This window comes from Sinocyclocheilus grahami, unplaced genomic scaffold (genome assembly GCF_001515645.1).
Source record: "Sinocyclocheilus grahami isolate Dianchi unplaced genomic scaffold, SAMN03320097.WGS_v1.1 scaffold353.1, whole genome shotgun sequence".
In the NCBI taxonomy this organism is placed as follows: domain Eukaryota; kingdom Metazoa; phylum Chordata; class Actinopteri; order Cypriniformes; family Cyprinidae; genus Sinocyclocheilus; species Sinocyclocheilus grahami.
Window position 1 is genome coordinate 485,158 of NW_015505532.1, and position 22,666 is coordinate 507,823.

At 36.4% G+C, this 22,666-nt stretch overlaps 3 protein-coding genes and 1 long non-coding RNA gene across 5 annotated transcripts in view; 3 read left to right on the forward strand and 1 right to left on the reverse strand.

Annotated features, from left to right (window-relative positions):
* Window positions 1-6,102, forward strand: part of pvalb5 (parvalbumin 5) — a 13,199-nt gene extending 7,097 nt beyond the window's left edge. The window contains exons 3-5 of the mRNA XM_016229499.1: window positions 1,151-1,283; window positions 1,384-1,493; window positions 5,809-6,102. Coding sequence (XP_016084985.1) covers window positions 1,151-1,283; window positions 1,384-1,493; window positions 5,809-5,834 — 269 coding nt within the window. The 3' untranslated portion in view covers window positions 5,835-6,102. The remainder of the gene's footprint in view (window positions 1-1,150; window positions 1,284-1,383; window positions 1,494-5,808) is intronic.
* On the reverse strand, window positions 5,928-7,374 carry LOC107548709 (uncharacterized). Its single transcript, XR_001604489.1, has 2 exons — window positions 7,178-7,374; window positions 5,928-6,243 (listed from the first exon to the last, which is right to left on the reverse strand). It is a non-coding gene; the product is annotated as an uncharacterized lncRNA (long non-coding RNA).
* Window positions 7,375-7,469: 95 nt separating this feature from the next.
* Window positions 7,470-9,034, forward strand: pvalb4 (parvalbumin 4). Its single transcript, XM_016229497.1, has 5 exons — window positions 7,470-7,548; window positions 7,990-8,056; window positions 8,271-8,403; window positions 8,500-8,609; window positions 8,749-9,034. Exons 2-5 carry the CDS (start codon window positions 7,996-7,998, stop codon window positions 8,772-8,774), a joined length of 330 nt encoding a protein of 109 aa, XP_016084983.1. The 5' UTR covers window positions 7,470-7,548; window positions 7,990-7,995; the 3' UTR covers window positions 8,775-9,034.
* An 873-nt stretch (window positions 9,035-9,907) lies between these two features.
* pvalb8 (parvalbumin 8) lies at window positions 9,908-14,768 on the forward strand. 2 transcript variants are annotated; one of them, XM_016229500.1, is made up of 6 exons: window positions 9,908-10,046; window positions 12,548-12,633; window positions 12,982-13,046; window positions 13,648-13,780; window positions 14,117-14,226; window positions 14,487-14,768. In XM_016229500.1, the coding sequence occupies exons 3-6, from the start codon at window positions 12,986-12,988 to the stop codon at window positions 14,510-14,512; spliced, it is 330 nt and encodes a 109-aa protein (XP_016084986.1). In that variant the 5' UTR covers window positions 9,908-10,046; window positions 12,548-12,633; window positions 12,982-12,985; the 3' UTR covers window positions 14,513-14,768. The 2 variants fall into 2 exon arrangements, with proteins under 2 accessions (XP_016084986.1, XP_016084987.1); XM_016229501.1 differs by lacking the exon at window positions 9,908-10,046 and having other exon boundaries at window positions 12,410-12,633.
* Window positions 14,769-22,666: the final 7,898 nt, after the last annotated feature.

A 22,666-nucleotide genomic window follows, 5' to 3' on the forward strand; every position in this document is an offset into this window, starting at 1 on the left:
CTCTCTCTCTCTCTCTCACACACACACACACACACCAGCAACACAGATCACAATCATGCTTACTGTAACTATTCATCACAAATGACACAAAAATATGTTATCCAAACCAATGCAATATATCTAATATCTATTTTTGAATCACATGCACATGCAAATTACAGTCTCCGAAAAAAAGGTACAAAGTGGTACCCATAAAAAGGTACTAATATGTACTTCTAAATGACTAATTATGTAGCTTTAAAGTAATATGTAGCATTTAGGGGTAAATAAGGTACAGAGATGTTTTTGCTTTTGTAACTTAGAGTTTATTAAAAATTATTATACAATCATATTGAGTTAGCATTAATGCAACTAGTAGCAGTCCATTGTGCATCAATGCCAAAGTCAGACCAGAAAAACAGTTGGTATTCTATTCCACTCAAAATAAAATAAAATAAAATAAAATAAAATAAAATAAAATAAAATAAAATAATAAAAACAGGCCTAAATTTAAGATTTATTTATCTGAGTATGACATTTCCATACAGTTTTAACATAAACTACTGTAATAAGTGATGCACATTCATCAGTCAAACATCCATTAAACAGGTAAGGAATTGGAAAGATTTCTGCACTCCAAAAAAAATCATGGTATAGTTTATAAACTATTTGCATCTATTAGATTTGATTTAAGTAATTATGCATTTGAATGCATTTATTCAAGCATGTTCATTGTGAAAACAATTTAATCAGTTTAAAAGTATGAACATAGTTACAATATCACTGAAAAAAAGTGGTCTAGATACAATTTTCACTTAGAAATTGCTCGTAAATTTCACAATTAATTATAAAGAAATGTCAAATAACAAACTGAAATTTGCAAGTAGAAAAACTGAAATAGTATTTTCTTGTAAAATGTACTCCAGTGATGTTAATGTAAGGCTAGCTGTGGAACAAGCAATATTCATGATCACCGATGATATATAATATATAAAGTTTAACTTTTGTTTATTTTTATGTATGTATGACTGCCAAATATGCATCGCATTTGGATTATTAGCTTGTGTTCATTCAAAATGGACGGAACTTTCATATGAACTCCAAATACATAAATCTTTTTAGGTCTAGACATTTCATATTCTATTTTGTTTATCATATTTTTGTCTTTCAGCCCCAGGGACTTTCAACTTCCAGGCATTCTTTGAACATGTGGGCCTGCTAGGTAAAGCTGCTTCCGACGGGGAGAAGGTGTTCAAGGCCCTGGACCAGGACAAGAGCGGATTCATTGAAAAAGAGGAGCTGAAGTAAAGCATTCTCTTTAAACCTTGTCTATTCGTGGATTGTAGCACTAGTATATGTAGTTGAATTGGCGCATGCTGTTCTTTGACTGTGTCTCCTCTCCAGACGCTTCCTCCAGAACTTCTGCCCGAAGGCCAGAGAGCTCACAGAGGCCGAGACCAACACTCTCCTGGCAGCTGGAGACAGTGATGGAGACGGCAAAATTGGCATGCAAGGTAAATCCAAATCAGCTCTTAGGCCTTGAAGAATAGGCCCCAGGGAGCCGTACTCCTGTAGAAACCAGGGCTCCTCCTTCACTGTCTGACTCCTGACTTAATCAGCTGGACAAATGAGAATTAGACCAATTCTACTTCCTGGGAATTCACTGACTCTGGCAGTAAAGAAAATAACTTAGATTTGCATGTGAGAAGCAGCCGCACTTTCATTCTGAGAAGTGTTCTATTATAGTAGATTATATTCTAACATTTGGGGAATTTGGAAATATGGCCTAAAGATTTCTGCTTATATTGTTAAAATTAGTTTTGTAGAAGCTCACACACACACACACACACACACACACACACACACACACACACACACACACTATCTCTCTCTCACACACATACACACACACACACACACTCTCTCTCTCTCACACACACACACACACACACACACACTCACCAGCAACACAGATCACAATCATGCTTACTGTATTTATTCATTATTATTGTTAAAATTAGTTTTGTAGAAGTTGAATTTCTTTCCAAAACTACTTTCTACATTACTACTTTCATTTGAAATCAATGAATTGGACAATGTTGACTGAACAGTCTCAAATATTTGGGACAGCATTTCACTTGTTTTTCTCGCTTTTCTTCTTTTTTTCTCAGAATTCTGCGCCTTGCTGAAATGAAAATGTGGTGAATGTCTTCACTGAACTTCATTTCATGATTTTCTCTTATTTATTTGCATGCATTAGCCTATCTGTGATTGCTTTTTATGTGAGTTGCTTATTAAAATATGTTTAGCAAGTCTTTGTAGTAAAGTGCAAATTGGGAACACATCAATATTTGCTTCTGTAACTAGTGATCATAGAATATATGAAACTGCTCAATTAAAATGAAGTCTCCAAATACAGGAATTCTTTTATCCAGCTTTGCCTCATGTGATCTTTTATACTTTTCAAGTGTATGAAATACAGGACATGACAACAATAAAATAAAATAAAATAATAAAAAATACACTTTTAAAAATAAAATCCACTCTTAAAAATTAAATAGAATACACTCTTAAAAAAAAAATACTCTTAAAAATAAAATAAAATAAAATACACTCTTAAAAATAAAATACATTCTTAAAAATAAAATACACTTTTAAAAATAAAAGAAAATACACTCTTAAAAATAAAATAAAATACACTTAACAATAAAAGAAAATACACTCTTAAAAATAAAATAAAATAAAATAAAATAAAATAAAATACACTCTTAAAAATAAAATAAAATACACTCTTAAAAATAAAATAAAATAAAATAAAATACACTCTTAAAAATAAAGGTACTTCACGATGCCATAGAAGAAAAAGGTAAGAAAGAGATGGTTCTTTAAAGAACCTTTGACTGAATGGTTCTTTGTGGAACCAAAAAATGGTTCTTCTATGGCATCACTTGAAGAACTTTTTGAAGCACCTTTATTTTTAAGAGTGTAAAATAAAATAAAATAATATAAAATAAAATAAAATAAAATAAAATAAAATAAGATAAGATAAGATAAGATAAGATAAGATAAGATAAGATAAGATAAGATAAGATAAGATAAGATAAGATAAGATAAGATAAGATAAGATAAGATAAGATAAGATAAGATAAGATAAGATAAGATAAGATAAGATAAGATAAGATAAGATAAGATAAGATAAGATAAGATAAGATAAGATAAGATAAGATAAGATAAGATAAGATAAGATAAGATAAGATAAGATAAGATAAGATAAGATAAGATAAGATAAGATAAGATAAGATAAGATAAGATAAGATAAGATAAGATAAGATAAGATAAGATAAGATAAAATAAAATAAATGTTTGAGATAAAAACAGAATTAAAATTTTAGAAGTGAAAATCACATCCAAATATAGGAAAAAGAAAGCACTACAAACATTACAAAAATAAAAATAAATAAAATGATAATATTAAAATAACATTAATTTAAAAATAGGAGGATAAATAAGAACTGAAAATAATGGTTCCAGTAATTTCAAAGATTAGCAATTATGAAAAAAATGAATTAACCAATGTGTTTTAAAGTTGTAAATAAAACAAAGATTATTACCATATGTTTTTCAAGACATTAAAAATGCCATTTCTTTGTATTATACCAGCAATTTCTGAATACAAATAATTTCAAAGTAGATCCTACGCCATTCATTTAGTGTACAAGAAATATGAAGGGTGTTATGAAGCTTTCGTCTTCAGATTGCACAATATGCTTCATGTAGGCCATATAAACTGAGTTATATGAACACTATCTCTACTCCAGTCTGTGACATGAACACAATACTCCTGCTAAAGTTTCAGTATTGATCATAATAAGCCCCTCAACGTCGAATTATTCTTATCACGCAATGACATGATTTACAGCCTCGAGACGGCGTTTATTGCGCCACAGCTCTCATAGTTTCTAACCTGGGAGAGAAACCCGATCCGGCCCAATCCAAACAAACACACGCTCAGTGATATCTGATGGGTTTTTGTCCACAAATGTCCAATTAAAGCTGGAATAAACATCTTGATCAAACTCGTGATAAGGTGGGAGCGGACGTCTGCTTAACCCGAGCCGGCTGAGGGAGGAGGGCCTCATGATCTATAGGGTCCCACACATGGTTCTGAATATCGCTCGGGAGACTAAAAATAGCCCAAGTTGACTACTGGACACATTTTTTCAACACTATTCCAAACCTAGACCCACATGCAGTATCTGTTACTGAGCATCGAATTCCTGTAAATGCTGAGGCTGAGGGTATATAAGCTGGGACCCCCAGAAGTGTTAGTTACACCTCGACTAACTCCTTTGGTTTTTCACTCGCCTTAGACAAGCGCAAGGTGAGTCCATGCAGCGGATGCAGCGGTCCACAGAGGCTCGTCGACTTGTTAACACTTTAGGATCCCGGACAGGGCCTGTGGAATATGTTGTGTTAATGGGGAGCATCAGGAGCATGTGGATGCAGAGGCTAAAGACGGGAGACCTTGGACACTGAATGGCTTGACGCCGAGGATAACTATATAGATGATAAAGCCTTGCGATCGGTAGTGCTTTAGTGTAAATGTTTCTCTTACGTCTGTATAAGAGGAAAACCAGGCACTTGCTGATGGGTCCGAGATGCACGAGTCTAGATGTTTGAACTTATGAGGGAATACGGGATTGTTTATTGATGTATTGCATTTTGTGCGTTGCTCTTATTCAGTATTTTGCTGTTTTGCAGCTTAATCAGAACCAGAACAATGGCCGTTGCTGCTATGCTCGCCGCAGCTGATGTGGATGCTGCTATTTCTGCCTGCCAGGGTAAGACATCGTGCGATAATCTCATATTACAGCTTATCACAACTGGGTATAATAACTGCCATGTAGAAGTCATTAGCAACTGCGTAACAGATCAGCAGTTCATGCGCATTCAAACATAAAGACGTATTAATCAAATCACATTTCTGACTATGTTAATACATGTGAACTGATGAAGCACTGCAGAATGCACTGATGTTTGCTAATGATTTCAAAGAGGTTCATTTGAGCTAGTACTAATAACTTACATGTAATCTAAAGATTTCATATACGTGAATAAACATAGACTCAGACTAATAAAAAAAATATGTTTAAGATGTATAATGAAATGTATACATTTCTGAAAGATTTCTAACGTATAGCACTAAAGAAAGTAATTTTGCTATTATATTATATTATGATATGACATTACATTATATTATATTACATGATATATCCCCCCCCCCATTTCTTTACAATGAATATTTGCAATAACATATTCAAAATTTCCATTTCTATACGTAATTTTTACATATGCATTTAATATTTACTTTTATTCATATGCATATTTTATATTTATTATTCATAATATTATTCATTATATGATTCTAATTTCAAGGACATTTTTGTTAACCCATTCTTACGGATATTAAGACTATAACAAGTCATTCTTGCGATTTTAACGACATTTACGATAGTCCGTTAGATGATTTTACCTAGCTAACAAGCTGAGAAAAAGAATGCACAACCAAATATTACAAAAAGAACAAAAATCACATGTAATGTAGGGCAAGTGACAGCGCCATTAACCGAGCAGAAACTCTCTCAGGCCAGCAGGCCATTCTTATCATTGAGCTGTTTACTTGGCAGCATCCACTGACGCTCCACTGTAGTGTAGGACGACGAGTGCAGTTTACCAACACTTAACAGTCCCCTGACGACATTTGGAAATGAAATTGGTGATATTTGCAGAATTGCCTAACGCTAGTCTCATCTCTGTCTTATCTCGCAGAGTTTGCTGCTCTTGTAAAGGCTTAAATTTTCATCCGACCAAGACCCTTCAAATATCAAGGAACCAGAACTCACGACAGCTCACATCTTTCTCAGCCGAACATTTTTTTTATATGATCTTATTTATGACTGACTTTGGACAGTTGACTCAGTTTTGAGTACAGTGTCTGGATGAGGGTTCTGGTTGTGTTAGTTGGATGTTGTATTTCAAGCCCACTGGCTTGTGCACATGTACAATCTTGAATGCACTTCTGGGGAAGAGTGAAAAACGAGGAATAAATATAGTTTTGGTGTACCGTGTCTTTGAAGCTGAATCTTTTGGGTTTGTGCCATTCCCGCTCCGCCGCAGGATGTCCTCCCGGGCAGCTCTCATGATAATAATGCACTCTTGGCACGAGGCTGGCCGAGGGAAGGCCCGGAGATATGCTGAGATGCACTGGAAAGGATTTGCAGTGGATAGTTTTCACATGCCCAATTAAGAGTCTGTGGCAGCTACTTTAATGCTCAGAATAGCTCATCAAACACTCAAACAAAGCGCCAGCCAAGCTCAGTCTTCAAAAACCCATTAAACGCCCTGCAACGGGCACGACTTCATTAGAGCAACTGGCAATGCTCTTGCAATAATGTGCTGTTAACCACAACGGTGAATCAAACTGCTGACATTCTTAATTGGACCTTTAAATCCTTTTGCTTTTAGACAACTTATATAATTATCCTTAATTCTAATTTAGAGTGACCCTTTGTGATCAGAAAGAATGAAAACAACAGGAAAACAAAGTCAAAACCCGGACACTTTAGGCTATTTAGAAATGATAAAAAGAGTATGTGTCTAACATAAAACAAGTTTTAGTGAAACATGTTCATCTTTCGACGGTGTAGAACAAGTAGAAGAGTTTCTGCCTGTAAAACCAGCCATAGCTGGATGAACTCTGCTGCTCTCTGCTGTTTGAAGGTTGTATGCAACTGTCAAGAGTGAGTTAATAGTAGTAACACACTTCATAATATACTGTGCACATTCACAAAAATAGCTTAATACGCTCCTTTTTGATAAGTTCAATGGGAAAAGGTTCAAGCAAATATTAATTTAGCAACTTTATGTTAGTACAGTTCAAGTTCAAGATTAACATATCATACATTCAAGTCATGAACATACAATGCTCATAAATGAAAGAATTAAAAAAAAAAAAAATTCATACAGAAAACAGCATTAAGAGAAAACCAGAACATTTTTAATGAGGTAAAATCCAAGACAGCAAGCACAAACAAAAATCTCATGCAAACTATCAGTATTGTAACTAAATGAACAAATGAAGCATTTTACACGACAATATAACCAGTAATATAAGCAAACACAACCGGAGAGTCCATACCCAGAGCACAAACAGAAATCTCCCACTGAAAAGTGTCCCGAATGTCTCCCTTCATATAACCCGGGGAGCAAGTGTCCATAGGAATATGTCCATGCACTATCAGCAGCGTGTATTATTAGCATGCGAGTATATGATGGACTTTTTTTTCAAACGCACCTTTTAAGCATCTTCGTTTTTGAAGATAAATATAGTACAGTGTGTGTGCTGGGCGCATGTCAAATGGCCCCTCGGCCGACGGGTGTCTATTACATTATGATTCATATTTGGAGTCGCTGAAGGTATATATAAGGGGGAGATCAGGGGCCCGGAGATCACTGCAGTTCACAGCTCGAGTCTTCTGAAACTACCTTCAGCACCAAAAGACAAAAGAGGTGAGTTTGCACGGGGGACCCAGTCTATCTCTGAAGAAACACACAAACAAAAATAACTGGACTCAATTGGTTTCAGTCAATAATGGAAATTAAAAGCTTTTGCATCCTAAATTTTCTCTTCATCTGAATCGGCTGTGGGATTTTTTTCTTTATTTTTTGCCTGCCGCTGGTTTATTTTAAGAGGAGCTCGTGGTCACACACACGCACTCTTTGGGATTTAACATCCTCGTAACTCATATCCACATTTGACACGCTTCCCTTTTCGCAGTTTTTATGGGATTTGCATGGTCGATGGCATGAAACAAATGAAATGCTATTAGATTAAACCTTGCCAGGTATTAATACATTTGGAGGAGACAAACGGGACTAAATGCATATGAGCTTTTGGAGATCAATCAATGAGAGTTGTGTGTAGTATTTCCTGTTTTAATATCCATTTAGCTAAAGATGGCCTTCGCCGGAGTCCTGAACGACGCTGACATCTCTGCAGCACTGGAGGCATGCAAGGGTGAGAGAAAACACGAGCAGACCGAACTTTAACACACCTTCCTCTATTAAAGCGTGCACTCTTAAAAATAAGAGATGCCATAGAAGAACCATTTCTTTCTTACCTTTTTATAATCTGAAGAAGCTTTTGTGAAAGATGTTAAAGGTCCTTTATGGAACCATTTAGACAAAAAAGGTTCTTTTATGGCACCTTTATTAATGTATTTCCCACACAGCTGCTGACTCCTTCAAGCACAAGGCTTTCTTCGCCAAGGTCGGTCTGACCAGCAAGTCTGCTGATGATGTGAAGAAGGCTTTCGCAATCATTGATCAGGACAAGAGTGGCTTCATTGAGGAGGATGAACTGAAGTAAGAGCAAACAAATATTTTTTGTAATACTAAAACTGGACTGATTGGGCTTTTAAACACCATAAATGAAATGTGTTCTCAAACTCGCGTTTGCAGACTGTTCCTGCAGAACTTCAAGGCTAATGCCAGGGCACTGACTGACGGCGAGACCAAGACTTTCCTGAAGGCTGGAGATTCTGATGGTGATGGCAAGATCGGAGTTGATGGTCAGTCACATTCACTCATCTGCCTTGAACATATAACAAATGCACCTCACTATGCTTCCCATGCACTTTAAGAAAATCAAATGCATACTATTTTGATTAAAAAGCAGATTTTAACATGTCGATTGCTTCTTTCTGACAGAGTTCGCTGCCTTGGTTAAGGCATAAATTGCTTCTGACCAACAACACCTCTTGCTCTGAATGAACAACTTTGCCCAAGACCTCCCATTTTCATCTTACTATAAATAATTTTTATACTCATGATGCTTATGAGAAGTTTCCTCCCATGCAGCGCACTGTCAAAATGATGACTGTGAATGTAGTGGTTGTGTCTCCTGTCTTAAATATGAATTTTGCTTACTGTAAAATCTGATGCACTTTTACAGGAACGGACGATACGAAAAGAATAAATATTCTTTTTCAATATAGACCTCTTTTCATTTCTTCTTGTAAATCTGCTTTTTCTCTCCAGCTGTATGCAGAAAGTTTATAACCACAATTCCATTTCAGTAAAATAAAATGAAATAAAAACTATTTGGTGGATTATTTGGGATCACGCTTATTATAATAACTGTTTGTTTGGTGGATAACTGTTTGTTTGGTGGATAACTGTTTGTTTGGTGGATAACTGTTTGTTTAGTGTTACTGCAAATGTGAAATACCTTGACTCACATCTATATTCACAAACATTATAATTACTCACTTACAAGCCAAAGCCTGTCTGTTCAAATAAAATAATTGAATTTAATCAATTTAAAATAGCTGTTTTCTATTTTTTAAAGAAATGTACACTTTTATTCAGCAAGGATGCATTCAATTGATCGAAAAATGATAGTAGAGACATAGTAAAGATTATAATTACTCGACAACATGCCAATATTCATCTGTTCAAATACACAAACAAACAATCTCTTCCAATAGATGGCGATACTTTACAATGACTGAATGGATAGTAAAAGTAGATATTTGGAATAATAAGTGTACGCCCAAGATAATTATTGTAAAAAATTATATCGCACGTTTTTACTTACTTTTTAAAATTTAAAAATGGCTTTTAGCATCTACACTGAAAACAGCAGCACACTTAAAGGGACAACTTTGTACCACATTTACCCCTAAAAGCTGCATATTAGTACTTTAGAGAAGTAATATGTATCTTTAAGCTACTACTATAAACCTTTTAGGGATGCAATGATGTCCCTGGCTTAAAGGGTACTGCTGTTGTACTTGTTCTTCCTGCTAAAATAGCATTCTAGGCTAGTTAGCCTCTGACACACTAAAAGTAGCTGAGGGCTGCCAAAAGAGACACCTTAGTAGAGGTCAATGTAGTGTAACTTAGTGCTTGCAGAGAATATAAGCAACCGTAAATGAATAAATGATTGCTCAGTAACCGTATAGGATATGAGGTATCATCATGGCCCATGACATCAGTGTTGCAGGGTAAGTAGCACCTCTGTATCCGGTGTCCTTGTCAGCCTCAGGCTCTTGGGTTTCTCTCTGTGCAGCATCACGCTGGGTTATCCCACGCATGGAGTGTCCCAAAGCATGTCACAGCAAACACCTCGTCCTAATGAATTTAAATGGGCCATGTGCGCCCTGCAACTCAATAGTCACGCGAGCATGCATTAAGCAGTCTTTTGTGATGCACTCAAACATGACTAAGTCAATGTAAATGCTTAAGTTGATTCTAGCAGGTGCGCCGACTTGACGTACTTGCTATAATAATGACAGATGCATTACTAAAACAAATTTAAAATCCTCACATAAAATGTACCATTTACTGATTAGCATGATGTAAAAGCACAGCTGATATGAAATACGCTGTACCTTTAAAAGTTTGGTGTCTGTAAGAAGTAAACAAAACAAAACAATACTTTTATTTAGCAAAAATGATCGAAAATTATCATTGATGATTACTCACCAACAAGCCAATATTTACCCTTGTTCAAATAAACAAATAAATTACTGCTGTCAAACGGTTAATCGCGATTAATCGCATCCAAAATAAAAGTTTTTGTTTACAAAATATTATGTACGTATACTGTGTATATTTATTATGTATATATAAATACAAACACATGCATGTAACTTTTTAAGAAAAACATTCTTTTTCTATATTAAATATATTTATATATAAAATATAAGAATATAAACATATAAATGTATATACATGTAAATATTTTCAAAATATATACTGTATGTGTGTGTATTTATATATACATAATAAATATACACAGTACATATATTATGTAAACAAAAACTTTTGAGATTAATCGCGATTAATCGTTTGACAGCACTAAAATAAATACATAAATATTGAAATAAGCCTTTTATGCTTACCAAGAAAGCATTTATTTGATCAAAGTAAAAACAGTAATATTGTGAAATATTATTAGGATATTAAAGAACTGTTTTCTATTGAAATGTTTTGAAAATGTACTTTATTCCTGTGACGCAAAGCTGAATTTTCAGCATGAGTGTCACGTGATCCTTCAGAAATCATTCTAATATGCTGATTTGCTGCACAACAACCATTTCTTATTATCAATGTTGAAAACAGTTGTGCTGCTTCATATTTTTGTTGAAATCGTGATACATTTTTTCAAGATTCTTTGATGAATAGAAATATTTTGTAACATTATAAAAGTCTTTAATGTCATTTCGATCAATTTAATGCATCACTACTAAATAAAAGTAGTCTACTGATTCATATTTTAAAAAGCCAGTTACAGTATTATGCATGCATTAATCAGATAAACTGAATAGTTTTACTTAAGAAAAACATCTTGATTAAAAAGTTAATGCACATGATGCAAATGTGCAAGCTGTCATTAAAACATCCATGCAGTGACACCTAAACCAATACTGTTTATTCATATTTTTCTGTTTATAGCCTTTAAAGCATGAGATAATATAACTAGAAAAGTCAAATCAATATCTGTGTCAACATATTAGACACTTGAAGAAAAACTGTCAGTGTATCTGTTACACATGTATGAAGGATGTGCTGTCTGTAACCCCATCGCACCAATGGAAACAACACCTCAAATTAATTGTAACATGGGATTTGGTGACAAAAAGTTAGGCAGTGTCTGTTTTTTTCTTTTCCTGCACTTGAAACCATAAAGTACTGACATATTGCACCCTCTTACATAATATATGCGTCTAGCAGGTGCATTTTAAACATTGATTACAGTGTGCTATTGGGCACCAGTCAAAAGGTGACCTTGTATCCCTGAATCAGCAGAGGAAAAATGACAGCTCGCTGTTTGTCTGCCTATGGAGGGTGAAATGAGACGGATAAACTCTCTGTAACGACACAGACTGTCCACAGCTATATCTATGAATTAGTTTTGCATCTGGCGACCAGTGGATTACGGGGTCCCATCTGTTCATAAAGACAATATGGAGCAAATTACAAAGTCAGAAATCAAAAATCTAAAATCCAGTGCAGATTATGGGATTTATAAGAAGCAATAAATTCAAGCAAACACAAGGAAAGGTGGTTTTCTAGCATCCCAATAGAAATGCAATATAAAAGCGTTTATATAATATTCTAACGAGGGATTTAGAATGACCTCATGTAAAGCAGAAGGGAAAGAGGGAGGGACGGACTGACCAACCTGAGAGGAGGATGGATGTACGTGAGAGAGGTGAACGAGTGTGAGGGCTTTTGTGATGTGTGTATTATGATATAGGATGGGAGGGACATGACAGCAAAGCATTTATTACTTAATTTGCCTTTTACAAGGGCGTCACTGATTTCTAAGGGCTGGCCCATACACACACACACACACACACACACACACACACACACAAGTCAAATAGATATAAATAGTACAGGTTAATTAGTTAGGCAAGTAATTTGAGCCAGGGCCTGGCAGTTAGAATTTGATCCAAAGACAGGTAACTCAAGAATCACCCATTGTCACTGCCTTCAGATCTATATAAATCGCACCTGGACAGACTCGCAGCCACCACTCAGCCTTACTTCTGTAGACTCGCCTGCCGGGAGAACTTCACTGAGGTAAGTGCCTGCGAATCAGCGAATCTCTTTTTGTGTTTAGCAGCATATTGCGTACTGCTTTAGCTCAGTTTTCATGAGAATTATCCTCAAATTGCATGCATACAATAACAAAAAATGCACCAAAGCTGCATGTATATGAATCCTTTTATAAAAATAGCATTCAAATACATGCATTTACACGTTTTTATACTGAAAAGTGCATTGAAAAAGCATGCATGTGGAAGTTTTATTTGATAAAAAGGCATTAGAATATATATATATATTATATTTATTGTATTATATTATATATGGCTGCTGCTTGTGAAAATCAATGAATTATTTAAAACCGTTCTTCTTTTTCTTCTCCAGGACCATGTCACTCTCATCTGTCCTTTCCGCTGATGCCATCGACAGTGCACTCAAGGACTGTCAAGGTAGGAGACATGACCGTGATCATAACATGATCATGAGGTAAGGATGCTGGACATAGTAGATAGGTGCTTTGAAAGAGGTGTAACGAAGGCGACTTATGTGAAGGTTGAGCGTCCCTCACTGAAAGAGGAGGGGGTTTAAGACATCATCATCTGTCCGATGCATGTAATGCTGTTTTAGAAACTATGCCACGGCGCTGTATGGAGAGAACAAGGGGCTTCCCTGCAAGATGAGGATGGAGACCACTGGAATACCATCAGATCTGACAAGCATACTATGTGGACAACTTGGTAGTCATGTGACTTCTACATGTTCGCAGGTCATGTGACTTACGTGTATGTTTTTACGACTGAAGATGGTGTTTGGAAGAACACCGAAACGTCTTGTCGTTTGTTTTGATGTAGTCCAGTGGTTTTAAATCAAGAGGGTAGGAGACAGCAGCATGTTTGGGGCTTATCGGCAAATTAGGAATCGAAGCTGTTAATGCATTTATTTCTTACGTTTTTGTGAACGTCTGACTTCAGCTGCTCCTTAAATTTCAGTGTCAGGTTTCACAGTCACTTACCCTGTTTTTAATTGCTTATGTAATTGGTCTTCTTCCAGCTCCTGACTCCTTCAACCCCAAAAAGTTCTTCCAGCTGTGTGGTCTGACAAAGAAAAGCCCTCAGGAAGTGAAGAATGTCTTTAACATCTTGGACAACGATGCCAGCGGATTCATCGAGGAGGACGAGCTCAAGTAGGAACTTTCACACAAGTCTACATGCATTTAAACCCACATGGAAGAGCAGATCATTTACAGGATCAATGCAAGATCAACAGATTTCAGCCTTTTATCTTACTGGGCTGGCTTTCCAAGCACATGAATGATTAAGTATTCAAAAACAGACAGGGATTACCTAGTCTGTTTCTATGCATTCGGCTGCGGCCTTTTAATTAAGAAAGACACTTTATCCTCCTGCTTTGAGTACATCCTGTCTCTGTCTGCGTACTGATATTTTAAGCATTTCCTTCTCGGACAGGAGGACTGTCTGATGTGGGACACGAGATAATGCTCTTTCTGATGTGGTTCCAGGTTTTTCTTGCAGCGGTTCTCACCTGGAGCTCGTGTACTGACCGATAAAGAGACAAAGGGTTTCCTGTCGGCAGCTGACGATGACAGCGATGGCAAGATTGGAGTAGATGGTAATCATGGCTTTTATATAATATTTCCGTCATTCATAATTAACACACAGTTGATCCAGTTGATCTCTATTCATACGAGCACAAGCGCACGAGCTGTGAACTCACATCCATGTAAAGTTAGACGCAATTGAAATATCCATATCATGCTTACATTATATTGTCATATATAAAAAGGAACTGCGGTATGTGATTGCGGTATGTGTAAAAGTCGTTTATTTGAGCAGCTCACATGAATTAATTGTGCCTCTGATCTCTTGCAGAATTCCAGGCGATGGTTCTGTCCTGAATGTTCAGTACACATCTCTCCCCTCTCTTGTACTCAGATTTCATTTCAATTCAGCAGTCCCGCCACTCGATACACAGGTGTTTTTGCTCCTGGGGACCCCTTGGTCAATAGAGTCCACACAAGGCAGACGCATACTGTACACACTGCAGTTTTTATTTGATTTTTGAATAATGTAGAGGGGCGCACATGGGCACTGACCAAACGTAAAACTACCTGAAAATTATTATTGACGTGAATAAATAAATGGCTCAAAAGATTTCAAATGTTGTCTGTGTTATTCTCATTCTGGTGGTAAAATATTGAAGAGGTGAACACAGGACCAGAAATACAGGAGCACTTCGTGGAACACATGAAAGAAAGAGATTTGATGAATAAAAACTTCACAGTAGAGGACTTTGTGTAGATAAACATGATCAAATCCAAAGTGTCCGCCAAAATGATAGAAAAACATAAAAAAATGACATGAAATTTAAATGTGACAAAATTCTATGCAAAACTACTCATACACGGAGAATCAATGACATGATTGCAAGATCCAAATGTGCATAGAATATGTAAGATTACAATAAAATTATTAATCAAGAACAAACAAGTCTTACATTTAATAAATAAATAGTAATAATAATAATGCTATTATAATTACATATTTTGTATTAGTTTTATCTTATATATTAATAATAAATGAACTAAAACAATTAATTAATCACTGCTGAAGTCAGCAATTTTGTAGTAAAATGATATGCCCACAAAATGAATCCCATTATAAAAGCTTGGAGCTTTACATTGATAATATCGGGTTTACCTTATAACATGCGCCATTCAATATGAACAAACAATGCGCAAAGACAATGCGTGAGCAAATATTATTAGGAGAACTATGGCTGATGTCAATCACCAGTTAGCACGCACAGATTTGCCATAAATCTAACCAGTTTACTTAACATACATACTACATCTTCCGATTTCCACTTTCTCCTTTAAACATGCATGTACTAATGTATGATAGCAATATATAAAGCTACAGTGGTATTGGTTTGTGCTGCATCCTATGAAAAAATGAACTGGCATTTCACCTTGAAGCTCATGGAGTATTTGGGGTGATGTGGCATAGTGGTTAAACTTTCAAGGAACTGACCCTTAATTGCTGCAAGTTGCTAGTTTAAAAGCGTCTGCTACACGACCGTTTAACAATTGTTGGCTTCTAACCCATGTTTAGTTCGTTATGGTCATCCTTCATGTTGCTATCAATCGTTGGGGGAGATTTCTCGCACCACGTTCAACCTACTGTAATTCAGCCTCTCTATATGGATGCATTTTCAACACAAATGCATGTTTTCCAAACAGTCAGCTCACTTTAGACTTTAAGAGCTGAGAATTACACAGCAGGACCTAGAATTAGAGAGAGCATGTTGACCACTAGACACCACACCCTGACATTAGCAGCCTGTGTATGAGTGCAATTCTGCTTCACGTGCACTGTAAAATATTGCCAGGATTTTACCAGTTACAGTAATGGAAGTTTCTTACATTAAAATACCGTACTAAATTTTGCTGTATGCTTGGTCGTTTTTGTCTTAACTCAACTCAAGTGGTGTTTAAGAAAGAAAATGACATTGTCTCCAGAGATTTCACAGTAAAATGCAGAGGATAGTGTTTTACTGTATAAGAACCATTTGGTAAATTGTCAGTATTTTGTACTGTAAACCTACGGCCCAATGTACCATGTTAATATGAAGGAATTGTGTTTTAGTGTTGAAGGAAATGGAAAATAGTGCTGGTAGTTTTCTGCCAGGACATTATCTGTTTTTCTATTGATTTATTTTCTAACAACATAACTGATTAAAGACAATAAGTTGTTTCTAATATTAAATATTGTGGTGAGAGACAACATCATTAATAACATTGCATTGTGAATCTCAATATCATGCACCTTATACCACTAAAATGTGGGATATCTCAGGAGATTTAATGAAAATGTACATCAGCTGTTCCAGTGCAGTTTAAAGGGACAGTTCAGTAACTTTCCACATCCCTCTTGTCATCTTCCTCCATGATAGCATAAACAAAGGCCATTTTTAAATTTTCATACCTTTTATATATGTACATTATAAATATGTTTTTGTATATACAATTATTAAAGGGGTCTTATGATGCAATTTCAATTTTTCCTTTCTCTTTGGAGTGTTACAAGCTCTTGGTGCATAAAGAAGATCTGTAAATTTGCAAAGACTAAAGTCTCAAATCCAAAGAGATATTCTTTATAAAAGTTAAGAGTCAGCCACGCCTACCTAAAACAGCTCGTTCTAACACGCCCCCACATATCTACGTCATGATGTGGGAAGATTTGCATAACGCCGCCCAAATGTTCACGCAAAGAAAGAAGGCGTAACTTTTATTCTCGCTGTAGTATTGTTGCCGCCGCCGCCATGTCGTGAAGGCGCTGTGTGCTTTGTTGTGAAAGAAAAACGACTTTGTTTGGCCTGACGATATCGCTTCATCATGCCTGGAGCTGATCCGTGCTGGTCGCTGAGGAAATACTTCAACTTCGTGCTGTGGATCGCCGGATCGGCTTTCACCGTGGACGAAGCAGAGTCCAGCCCGGGGTCGTCACATGTGGTTGCCGCAGGTATCACAATATGGTAAGCGACGTAACATTTCCGTCACACTCTTGAGGCATTCGGCCAGTCATAACGCACTGGATAGCTGGCCAATCAGAGCACACCTCGCTTTTTCAGACTGATGAGATTTATAAAAATCTACGCATTTCAGAAAGGCGGGGCATAGAGGAGAAACAATAATGTACAGTATGTGGAAAATAACGTGTTTTTTTTTACCTTAAACCGCATAAACACATTCCATTACACCAAATACACAAAATAATGTTCTTTTTAGCAGCATCATATGACCCCTTTAATGTAAAAGTTCAAAATGAAATACACTTTATACGTGTTTATTAGTTATCGTTAATTGAATAAGCCAATTCTGATGAATTAAAACAAATTTGGATAAATTATTATAATTTTTTTTAATTAAGCAAGGACTGATTGTTAATAATCTGTTGTCAAAGAAATGCCTGACATGATTATGAAAATAAATAAATAAATGGAGAGAGAATAAAAAACAACGGCTTTTGAGTTGTAAATTTGGTGCATGTGGCACTGCTGGGATATATAGGGCTGGGAAAGTCATAGATACCACTATTCAGGGATACAATAGATCATGACCCCTAAATGGTCAGAAAGCATGACTTGTAAACAGGAAGGAAATCGGAGACGTCAGGTCCAGGCTGAGTCTTTGGGCAGTAGAGTGGGATCATGTGACAAGGGCGGGTGAGAGGGACAGCTGTGACAGTGCAGTATTATTAGGCCTACTGTACAGTCTCAAGCTGCAGAGGGAGAAACAGAAGAAAAAACACAATCAAGGCAAAAAGCCATTTTTATGGTTTTCACAAATTACTGAATGTGTTGCTGCTAATTTTAGCATGTTTAGCCAGCATGCTAAACAGTTATACTCGTAATGAACTGTCTTACTTTGTCTTACTTTTACAGTGTGATTACCTCACTTGCTAAACATATACTATAAAATGACATATAATAGTGCAGAACTATGCAAAATGAGAGGCACCTATATTTTTATACCTTATACTTTTTATGGTGTGGTTTATGGTTACCTAAAATACAGGTAAAAACAGTTAAACATTTACATTAACAGTTCTAACACATGACAAAAAAATTAAACAAGAAAACATATGATATTTAAAACTTTACATTAACAGTATTATAACATAGTAATATAAACTTCGTATGAAAGTGGCATATTGCTTTCTGACAGCAACAAATGGCCAAATAGCATATGTGCCTTGACAACCAATCACATTATTGAATTTTTCTTAAAGTTGTGCGAGTCTATCGCTCTTTACTGATACCATAGAAAAACTGAATCCTTTTTGTCACAAAATTGTCCTTTTTTGGTGTAAACGCTAAAAACAGTACAATTTAAAATGAATGTTTAACGGCAAGTATTTTGAAGATTAGCTGATATGCTGTCGATTCATTAAATGATAAGCTGTTTTCCCACAAAAGCAGTTTATTCAGCGTAGTGAAGCCTCTCTTCCATTGACATCCATTCAAAAAACCAGCCTCTGGTCTCCTTCTTGCATACTGGAGCATTATGTTTTTTTTGCTAACCTTGGTATAACTATCCACTGTAATTGTGACAGTGATATACTTACGCCAGTGAATTCCACTCACTTAAAGATACGGCTGGCGATTTCAGAGAGGCTAGCAATAGCAAGCTAGCTTTGAAAGCATAAGATCCCACCCTTCCTGCAAAATCACTCTCCAAAGCCACGCCTCCTGCAAAACACATGAGGCTAACCAGAGACACGATGAGAGACGGTGTTGGTGGAGGATTGGATGGAGCGCTATCAGATTGCCTCATGTCTCATTCACCGCTGAGAAAACATTACAGTACAAAGCGCATTATATCACAATAATCACGCCTTTCATTCTCACTCGGTCTGCAGTAGTGTAATGAAAGCACCGATGACGTATCATGTCTGTGCGAACAGTGTGCATGGAGGTATGCTGACAGGAAGGTAGGACAGCCAATCGTTGTGGGGACTATCGGACCGAGAAATATGATTGGACGAAAATGTTATGGTCCTACACCACAAGAGACTTTCAACAGCATCCCAAATAATGTTTTTGAACCAAATCACCTACCCTGCCTTTAACTGTTGGGGGCTTCAAAGTAGCAAAAATAGACAAAACATACTGTTCCTTTAACATGCATGAACTTGTAAAAATGTGTGCCATCAGCAGTGTAAAGCATCAGCATTAATGCAAATACCCTTAGGGGGCGGTTTACACTACACCATTTTCAACTATAAACATAAAATTTTTAATGTGTTTTGGCCGTTTATTTACACGACAACGGCATTGAGAGGGCCTTAAAACACGAACCTTTGAAAAAGGGTTTCAAAGTGCACGTTTTCGAAAATACCATTTTCGTCTCTGTGTAAACTTTTAAAACACAAATTTGTGAAAATGGTGACGTCATGTGCGTACGTATTACGTGTTCAGTCTATAAGTATGTGCACAGGTATGTAGTGTTTCTTTACAAAGTGACATCGCCATCTACTGGCCTCACAGAGAACTGCAGATGTATGCGAAACTTTTCGAAAACACAAAGAAAAAACGTTTACATTTTCAGTACATGATTGTCATGTGAACGTACCCTTAGAGGGTAGGTGAGAAAATGCCATACCAAAATTATTATTATTTTATTATTGATTTTTGGTTCTGTGCAGCTGCCTCTAAGTATGAAATATGCGGGTCAAATTGACCCGCGAACGTCATGATCATAATAAACATTTTGCACGCACATTCACACACACAAATCAGAGTATCCAAACTTGGCATGCATCTTCAAGGTCCTAAATGAGAAAAAGTCACAAAATAAGAAGAAAATCATATTTTACCTGTATTTCAGACATCTCAAAAATCGCTTCGGGTCAAATTTCAAACATAATACAAGGCTTAAAAGGAATCATGACAGAAATCTTCACAGATAGTTGTCGAGATTTGTCTTCCAACATCATTTTGGCACCCCTAGCACATTTATTCAAATATCATCTATTTTAAACACTATTTTATACAAAACACTACAGTTTTTGGTATTCTCGTGATATACTGCACTATAAATGTGTCATTTATCATCTCATTTTCATTGTAAATTAAAAAATGCCGGCTACCGTTATTAAGGTATACGGTATAAATAAATGTCAAGTTCACATTTTAAACAGCCATGCAGCTTTTCTCCTCCATTCTTGCTCAGTCTAATGCATAATTAACCACTGCACCAATGTCACCTCAGTTCAGTGTAACTATAATGCACATTTAATGATAATCCCATGTAATTAACTTAAGCATGCGGTAAACAGTATCAAATGCATTTTATCAATAGATGTGGCCTGAGCACTTGACATCTCAGTGATGCATGGGGCCATGAAGAAACCTCAAGAAAGAGGTGAGATCGGATGCCCTGGATTTGAGTCGGCGGCGTACCCTGGGTGGGATTATCATCTGAAACTCGACCAGGGCTTCCCAGCAAGTTTCGATGAGCATGTCTAATCATGGCAACAAAAGAATGATGTAAATAAGTAATGCTGGCCAAATTTCTTTTATCCTGCCGTGACAATTAACTGGTCTGGTGGGGTGATGGCCGTAGATAGACGCGCTGGTTCCAGCGTCTTGTGCCTGCTGTCTCTCAGCTGGTCAATAATTGATGCACCTCGCTTCATTGTCACCAAAAACTCATAGCAAGGAAGGAGTGCTGCCAATCACGATTAATCGCATCCAAAATAAAAGTTTTTGTTTACATAATAAATGTTTGTGTACTGTGTATATTTATTACACACACACATGCATGTATATATTTAATAAAAATATGTTATGTTTATATATTAAGTATATTTATATATAATATAAATTATATGAATATAAATATATACATGTAAATACATGTAAATATTTTCAAAATATATACTATATGTGTGTATTTATATATACATAATAAATATACACAGTACACACACATATATTATGTAAACAAAAACTTTTATTTTGAATGCGATTAATCGCGATTAATCTTTTGACAGCACTAATAAAAATGTGTTAACACTTTATTTTAAGGTGTCATTGTTACATATGTCACATGTACTTACTATTATAATAACAATAAATTATGCATAATTAAGTGCTGTCAGTGTCACAAATTCGGTCCATGGACTTCCGTTTATTCACCACCAGAGGTCACCCTTTCCATTACATTGACTCTCGCACAACACAAACTGTTGCATAGCACCCCGGACTACATATACCATCATTCATTGCACTATTTGCACACTGCAGTGATTGCACTCATTGCACACAGCTGTTTCTTATCACCTCACTCACTATATAACACCCACTCAAACCACCATTCTCTGCTGAGTATTGTTTAGCCTGTACCCCTTTCCGAGTCTCCGTGTTTTCCTTGTTTTGCCTTGCCTGTTTTTGCGGTTTCTGATCTTTGCCTGTTTTCCTGGATTTCTCCCTCTTGTCTCGCCCCTGTGATTCGGTCTGCCGATCGGGGACCTACGCTAGCCCTGGGACTATTCTTGTGTTTTTGCCCGCCATATACCTGTTTGCCATTGTTCGACCCCGCCTGTTATACCACGTCTCTTTAATAAAAGCTTGCAGATAGATCCACACGTCTCGTCATTCCTGTTACAGTCAGGATCCTGCCCTGACAGTCTTGTCTGTCCTGTCTTTGTTTAATGTATCTTTGTTTATTTTGTGCCTGAGCACATGGCTGTGTCTTTGTTTGTGTTGGCCATGTGCTCCTCTTGTCCTGCTTCCTCATTTTCAATCACCACGCCCCCTTGTTTAGTCCTTGTTTGTCCAATTGTGTTCACCTGATCCTCGTGTGCTCTGATCCCTTTATATTGTGCTCATTTCACTCTAGTCTTTGCTGGTTCATTTTGTGTGTGTATTTGCCGTGCTATTGTCTTTAGTCTTGTTAGAGCGTACTTTTCAGTATATTGCATCCAGTCTAGTTTCCCTCTTGTTAGTTTTAGTTTTTTGTTCCTGTGTTTAGTCTACAGTCTAGTTACAGTCCTAGTGGTTTAATTCTTTTATTTTAGTTCCTGACTTTTTCTTTTTTTTTCTTTTTTTTTTTTCTTGTTTTCAGCAAGGTAGCTGTCTTGTTTTTATTTATATTTTGTTTGTAGTTCGAGTCATTTTTTCCTAGCTTTTTCCTATTGTTATCTTTTTGTTTTCATAAGTTCCAGTTTTTTATTTCTAGTACTTATTTTATTATTTGTTTTTCCTTTCAGTTTTATTTCCCTATAGCCATAGTTTTGCAAGTTTCTACTTTTGATCTGTGTCTATCTCTTGTCTCTCCTGTTGTCTTGTCTTTGAGTGTCTGTCAAGGTGGTTCCTGCCCTGCTTCCTGAGTCCTCCCTGGTCACTGATTCTTCTGACCTGGCAAACATTTTGGTGCTTCAAGAGTTACCATCCCCAGGGCCAAGCCTGTGGTTCCTTTAGCTGCTACCTAGTCCCCTTTAGCCACAGAGTCTGGAGCTACCCCCATCCCCGACCAGCCCGTTCT